The sequence below is a fragment of the Hemibagrus wyckioides genome, linkage group LG05, assembly GCF_019097595.1.
Source record: "Hemibagrus wyckioides isolate EC202008001 linkage group LG05, SWU_Hwy_1.0, whole genome shotgun sequence".
NCBI classification, from domain to species: Eukaryota; Metazoa; Chordata; class Actinopteri; order Siluriformes; family Bagridae; genus Hemibagrus; species Hemibagrus wyckioides.
Window position 1 is genome coordinate 26,739,259 of NC_080714.1, and position 7,500 is coordinate 26,746,758.

Genomic DNA, 7,500 nt, shown 5'->3' on the forward strand with positions numbered 1-7,500 from the left:
AGACATCTAAAATGTCGACACCCATTTTGAGAATTTTCCCTCATCCAGCGTCAGTGCCTGGAAGCCCCGCTCACTTTCCTTTAACGAAATTCTTTGAGTATTGAGTGTGTGAAGTACATCATCTGTGTAGGTCGAGTGCACTACTTTTTCTTGTTGTCTACACAGTGGCGTAGTGTGTAAGTGTGCGATTTGGGACACACCTTTTAGTAATAGGAAGTATTTTACAGTGTAAAGAGGAAGCACCGGTATGGGAGCCAAGCTGAGTCATGTTGCTTTATGTAGTATGACATCACAAGTCTTAAATATCTATATTCCAAAAAAAAGAGTTCATTACAATAAATAATAAATACAATTACAATAAATGTTATGTATGTTTGCAGCTATTTTGACAAGGAGCAATGATCTTCCCTTCATTCAGGCTTGATTTTATCTTTCTGTGTGTGTGTGTGTGTATAGCATGTGGGCTGCGATAAAATCCTCGGCTCGGATGCCCGCGAGGACCGGTGCCGCGTGTGTGGGGGCGATGGGAGCAGCTGCGAGGCCATCGAGGGCGTCTTCAACGATTCGCTCCCTGAAGGAGGTGCGTTTCATTTGTGTTTTCTTTTTATTTATGAACCACATTGCTCAAATACTGCTCTTCTTCCAAGTTTGCGGATCCGTTTCTCCTGGCCGTCCTCCGTGACTTTATATAGGAAGCTGTAGAAATGTCAGCTCAGGAAAGCGAGATATAAGTCATGGAGTTATGAAATAAAGTCGTCCGTCTAATTACGGGCAAAAGGGACGCTGTGGATTTACTGTAGGTGTCAGAATGCAATCGGCGAACTGTTCGGTTCGAGAGAAAAAGCAGCACGGATTTCTTTTCATCCGACGAGCAATGGGGTTCGACGAGCATCGAGGTGCAGTTCCTGGAACTACGCTGGACGGTCTTAAATCCTGCCCGCTGACTGCGTGAACACGTGTCTTGGGTTACAGATCTCTGAAGTGGAACGCTCGGGGAGACGAAGTGCAAAAGCTTTCACTGTAAAGGGAAAAATGACCCAGTTCAGCTCCTGGGGTCTGACTAAAAGCAGTTGGATGTGATTCTCCTGTATTTTCTACTCCTTGTAGTAATCCTGCAGTAATGCCTTGGCCCTGGTTCTCTATTATAATCTCATAAAGTAAAATGTGTGTGGGTGAGAGAGAGAGAAAATGGCTCTTACAGTACGTCTACTTAGCTACAAATCACTGAGGTGAGGAATAAAACGCTTAATGGAGCGCTCTAACAGGAAATTAAGCAACCGCAAGGAGCTGTTGTGATGCGGCTGTGACTGAACCTACCACAAAGTTGATTAATTTCCTCCAACACCATATTCTGAAGTGTTTTATTCCCCTTATACTCATTTCCTTCTCTCTCTTTTTTCTCTCTTTGAATGAATACGACAAAAAAGTGGCATGTTATCATGAAGCTCCTTCCGTAAAAAAACTTCACCACGATCTGATTATGTGGAGCACCCGCCGTACAATCTCCTGCTTAAGTCACTGCCACAGAAACAATAGCATAGAGAAAGAGCGTCCTAATCACCACGTAAACCTGCGATTTGCCTCGCAGCCGGAACTACTCTCTTTCTGAGCTGCTGTTACAGAAAACTGAAACCTTTCTTGACTCGAGAATTCATCCTCAATGTGGTAAAAATGCATTTATCATGAATACCAGAGGTAAAGTTTAAATAACGCCACTTCATACTCACAGGCTTGGCACATCACGTAGATCTCTGAGGGGCATTTGATGGGGAAACTCACTCGGTCTGTAGTAAGTGCCAGATAGTCTCTGAGCACGCCAGGATAGTTTTAGGTCTGTCATTGTTTTTGTTATTATTATTATTATTATTATTATTATTATTTTTAAAATTAGCTAATAAAATACCCCAGTCAATGACACCACACACCCTCTTGTTTGTTTTTTGCTCACTGCATGTAGCCTGTTTTGTTTTTTAATATCTCTCTCTGTCTAAGAACCATAAATTGTGATAAATCTCCAGGTTTATAACCCAGGCAGTGAAACCTGTCTTTCAGCATGGCTGGAAAACACGAGCCAACCTGGATTCAAATCAAATGGAATAAGACTTTTTGGATCAGGTTAAGGCCTCGTGAGAGCCAGCTTTAACACTTTTTCGCCTCATGCCTACTTCAAACGACCCTATAATAGCTTTATGGAAAGTCAAACAATGTCTCTGTGTGTTTGCATCGCGTTTTTTCTTTATCTGCTTTTCTTTTCTTTCTTTTTTTTTTTTTAACCCAAGCCCAGTTATGTGTTGGACACATGCCGCTTTTCAGAGAGTGGAGCGTTTTTTTAAGGCAAATTCATAATTACTTGCTCACATGCAAAGTCTGCATGATTCAAATATATTTGAAACTCAAGGTAGAAAATAAATAAAGAATATCCTATATATATATATATATACACACCCTCATCTATCAGGGAGGTGCTGTTAGATTCTGAGCTGTATAAAGAGCCATAAAGGATATGGACGAATAAGAAATGGTATGGAGAGTGGCGATGAGGATGAGGTGTGCAAGAAATATATGTATGTGTATACATATGCCACTTGTATTATATGTATAAGGGGTATTTGTGGCTGTAAGGGGGCATTAAGAGCTTTAAAGAGGTACAGAAGGACATGGACATGTACAAAGGGAATGGATGGGTATCAGTCGGTGCAAAGTCACAAAAGGGTGCAAAAGACTACAGAGAAGATTTATAGAATTAGGGTTACAACAGAAGGGATGCACAGGGGTATGGGTGGTCTCAGATCACGCAAAAGGGTTACTACATGGTAATGGTGGGGTACAGAAAATTAAAAAGGGTATGGATGGGTAGAGGTGGATATAGAGGACATATATGGAGAGACATAAAAGGGGCAAAGAGTAGTATGGAGTTCAACAAATTGGTTTGGAGGAATGGAAACAAAGTAGTATAAAGGGTAACTGAGTGGTACAGAGATGGAACCAAAGGGTACAAAGGGATTTGAAGGGGCATGGATGGTTGAGGTGGTGATGAAGGGGTTAACCAAAGAGTACAAGGGGATTTGAAGGGTCGTAGAGGGTTATGATGGTAAGTAGGGGGTTATCCAAAGGGAACAAGTAGATTTGAAGGGGCATGGAGGGTTAGAATGGTAAGGAAGGAGTTATCCGAAGGGTACAAAGAGATTTGAATGGGGCATGGAGGGTTAAGATGGTGACAAAGGGGTTAACCAAAGGGTACAAGAAGAGCCGAAAAGGCTTAAGATGTTGACGAAGGGGTTAGCCAAAGGGTACCAGGAGATTTGAAGGGGCATGGGCATTTGAGATGGTGACCTAGGGGGTAACCAAAGAGTACAAGAAGATTTCAAGGGTCATGGAGGGTTTCAAGGGGCATTGAGTTTTAGAATGGCAAGGAAGGAGTTATCCAAAGGGCACAAGGAGATTTGAAGAGGCATGGAGGATTAGAATGGTAAGGAAGGGGTTATCCAAAGGGTACAAGGAGATTTGAAGGGACATGTAGGGTTGAGGTGGTATTGAAGGGGTTAACTAAAGGGGACTAGGGAATTTGGAGGGGGCATGGAGGGTTGAGATGGTGACAAAGGGGTTAATCAAAGGGCAGATATTTGATGGGGCATGGATAGTTGAGATGAGCAGGACGGGTAACTGAAGAGTAAAAAATGGGATGGGTAGGGGCATATAAGGTTGATATAGAAACAAAGGGCAACCAAAGGGTAAATCAGGATACAAAGGGGCATTGAATGTTCAGTTGGGAATGAAGGGTAACTGAAAGGTGTAAAAGGATAAAAAAGGGTATTGTGTTGAGAAGGATGTGAAGGGATACAAACAGACATGGAATGCTGATGTTGGAACTGAAGGGTGTTCAAAGGGGGGGTATGGAAGTTTGAGATGGGTACAAATGGTAACCTAAGGGTATGAAGGAATATAAACAGACGCAGAAGGATGAAGTACACTCTGTGACTGTAGATTTATCATAAGCATGTGACCAAAGGTACAAAAAGATACCCGGGGGAATGGACAGGTACCAGAGGGGGGGTAGGGGTAGGGTACAGCTGTTGTGCAAAATGGAACAGACATCAAGCTAGAAGTACAGAGCATTATGAAGGGCCATGGTTGGACACCTTTGGGTGTAGAACTGATGGAGGCTCAAGGGTACAGAGGGGTGAGTATAAATGGATATAGAGGTGTGCAAAAGGATATAGATGTCAACAAGTGGGGATATGAGGCTGAATGAAGAGATGTGGCATGGCTGGTACAGATGGGTGTACAGGGAACAAAGAGATGAAAGGAATACAGATGGGTACAAGGTGACATGAGGGGATATAGAACATAATGGAGAAATATAGATGGTCAGACAGGTTTGTGCAAAGTGCGAAATGGGTATAATGGGGTACAAAGGTGTATTAAGGTGTACAATGGGTTGTCAAGGGTTTAGAGGGATACGTAGTGGTACAGCGAGGGAAACCAGAAGGTTACAGAGATGAGGGCAAGAGCAAGTGGTTTATTATTGTTGGAAAGTGGACTAGTTTTACTGGGCTGACCTTTTTCTGTCCTCTGCTATAGTAATGAAAGGTTTCAAGGTTTATCAAGTTGAAAGAATGGCTTTTTAGTCATTTCTTTAAATGACAACATTAACTGTGCCTATTCTAATGTCTTTCTTTTTTTACATTTTTATATGCCAAAAGTGATGGGTTTTTCTGATGCAGAATTCCGTTAAGGCCTGTGTATGGTGAGTATTAAGTTCTGAAGCAATAGGTCATGGGCTTGAGACTATTCCAGTAAAGTTGTGTGCTTTTTAAAGGAGTTGTTTGGGAGGGTGCTCGGTGTGCGGTGGCCAGTGGTTTGAACCTCGGTCACTACCCCAGCTATAGTCACGATTCACCCTGTCGAGCACATTTCACTGTGTTTCTACTGCACCAGGCCAAGGAATAACTTCATCTGTCAGTCAGAGCTGCCTTTAGCCCAAATGGATTCTCAATTTCGGCTAAGAATAACCGTTGTGGCTTTCATCTGTCCTAATAAGGAAAAACGCCCAGGGTGGAGTTGGAGTTCATGCTAGTAGCGGTGTTGGAGGTTGGGTGGAATGTTGACACTGGGTCGTTGGGTCAGGATTAAGGGAAGGGTGTAGGACTGTATAGAAAGCAGAGTTTAGATTCTGATAATGATGGGTGTTTGAAGTTTCTGAGACATTATGACACTGTCTCCTATTAGCCCTTGTTCATAACAATGGTGAGCAGCTATAGCAGTTGTAACCATTCTGGGAATTTTAAAATGGTTATCAGCTAGTTGTCTGGCTGTCATTTAGCTACTTCAGACACCAGCTTATCTCAAAATTTATCTAAAATTTAAACCAAGCACAGCAAAACAAAGGGGTTTAATTTCCTTCAAATCAGGACAGTCAGATGGCTGCCATTGCTTTGATGAGTGAAGCATCATATGATGAAATTCTGATCTTTGATTGATGAACTTTGGAAGATGCTGATAAAGGTTATTGGTGTTATGGCATAAGAAAGGGGTCAAGGGTATCATGGGCAGGTGTAAAAGTACTTCTTAAAGGTTTATTAGTGACCAGGATGTGGTGGTAACCACTCAGCTGGTGGTAGGATCATCAGGAGTTATATTGGTTGTTTGAGGCATCAGGAAAGGTAGTGAGGTCATCTGTAGCTCAAATATAGTTGCGCGCTAGCAGGGAGGAGTGCACCGTGTGGTGTTTGGGGTCATTCATGAAGGATGGTAGGTGAGCCAGGTGGTGCTGGTGGCTGACATCTGGGCTAAATTTTTTATTTTCGGGGACCCGGAAGCCTCAGAAGGCTACACCCTGGACCACAGAGCCGAGGAGGTCAGGCTCAGGGACGTAAATTGATTTTTGTTTGTGATTATTGCCACCAGGCATTTTTTGGCCTCTCTCTCTCTCTCTCTCTCTTTGTCCTTTTCACTTTTCTTCCACCAGTTTTATGAGCCCTACCAGTTTTTTTGCAGTTTGTTTACCACATGGCTTCTTAACTGTTAATATTTTTATGAGTTTTCCCTCTCACTCTCTTCTCTTCTCCTGTCCACCGAAAACCCACAAGCTTGCAAAAATTACTCTCGTTTTTTTTTCCTCCGGTCTGGTTTTTGGAGATGGAGTTATTTGTAGGCCTGCGGTGGAGAGCTGGCTGGCGTTAACTGACCTCAGACGAGTTCGGTGCTCAGCTGTGGAGACGTTGCCCAGGAATTCAGCAGGAATCTCAAACCTCTGCTGAATGCTTATCCCAGAGCAGGCCTGCTGTAGAGAACACCACACACCACAATATTCCTCGCTGTAACCACAAGTAAACTTCCATTTGTGTGTGTGTGTGTGTTCCCAGGTTATGAAGAGGTGATCAGGATTCCTAAAGGATCTGTGTTCATACATATACAGGAACTCAACATTTCTCTTAATTATCTAGGTAAGAAAAGAAAGGGTTGCCTTGCTCAACTGCTCAATCTAATGCACTGGGATGCTTTTGGACGGTTTGATCTCACAGAAGAGCCACAATCCAAATGATTCATTATACAGGGAATTAACAGACTTCAGTCATGCACTTATAGGAAAATTATGTGTAGCAGGATTACAGAAACCACCCCAAAATGTGATTATTTTCCTATAATGGCATGTCCTGAAGTGTTTATTCCTCTCGCACCACAGCCAGTTTTATTTATTGAAATAAGACACATCATACTTTATATCTATTTATAATCGCTTTTTTTTTTAACATTGTGGAAAGTCTCCATGTTAGTCCTTAACAGAAAAAGTATAAAAGCAGCTTTTCATGTTGCCAAGTCTTCAGAAAATCCTCCTTCCTGGAGACTTTTCCTTGTTGGAAAAGCAATGACTGGAGACTTCGCCCATAAATGTTAAATACATTTATTTAATACAATTGTTGATCTGGAGTGTCCATTATTAATGTACTTCTAAGTACATATATAAGATAAAAATTAAAACCTAAGCATTGACAGCATGATGTAAGATAGATAGATAGATAGATAGATAGATAGATAGATAGATAGATAGATAGATAGATAGATAGATAGATAGATAGATAGATAGATAGATAGATAGATCCATAGCTCAGAGAGTGTTCCTATATCTGGCCAACGACTTCTCTGCAGTTCTGAAAAGCAAAAGTGACCAGTATTTCATCAACGGCAAGCTGACCATCGACACGCCGCGCCGGTTCGACATCGCCGGGACGACTTTCCACTACCGCCGACCCGCCGATCAGCCCGAGACCCTCGAAGCTCTGGGGCCCACCAATATGACCCTCATCGTCATGGTAACCACCTCCAGAAAAATCTGTTTACTCTTTGGTTAGAGTATGCAAGTGTGCAAGAATGCATAATGTATAGGTTTATTCATTCAGATTGAAGATGTACAGTCCCTGATTCTGTGTGTGTGTGTGTGTGTGTGGTAGGTGTTGGTGAGGGAAGAGAACCAGGGCATCCATTACCGCTTTAACCCTC

The 7,500-nt window shown here is 42.4% G+C and overlaps 1 protein-coding gene across 1 annotated transcript in view; it reads left to right on the top strand.

The window, feature by feature from the left end:
• Positions 1 to 7,500, top strand: part of adamts10 (ADAM metallopeptidase with thrombospondin type 1 motif, 10) — a 59,076-nt gene that overhangs the window by 47,748 nt on the left and 3,828 nt on the right. The window contains exons 17-20 of the mRNA XM_058390468.1: positions 457 to 580; positions 6,366 to 6,446; positions 7,150 to 7,313; positions 7,452 to 7,500. The exon at positions 7,452 to 7,500 is cut by the window's right edge and continues 78 nt beyond it. Of these exons, the coding sequence (XP_058246451.1) occupies positions 457 to 580; positions 6,366 to 6,446; positions 7,150 to 7,313; positions 7,452 to 7,500 (418 nt within the window). The remainder of the gene's footprint in view (positions 1 to 456; positions 581 to 6,365; positions 6,447 to 7,149; positions 7,314 to 7,451) is intronic.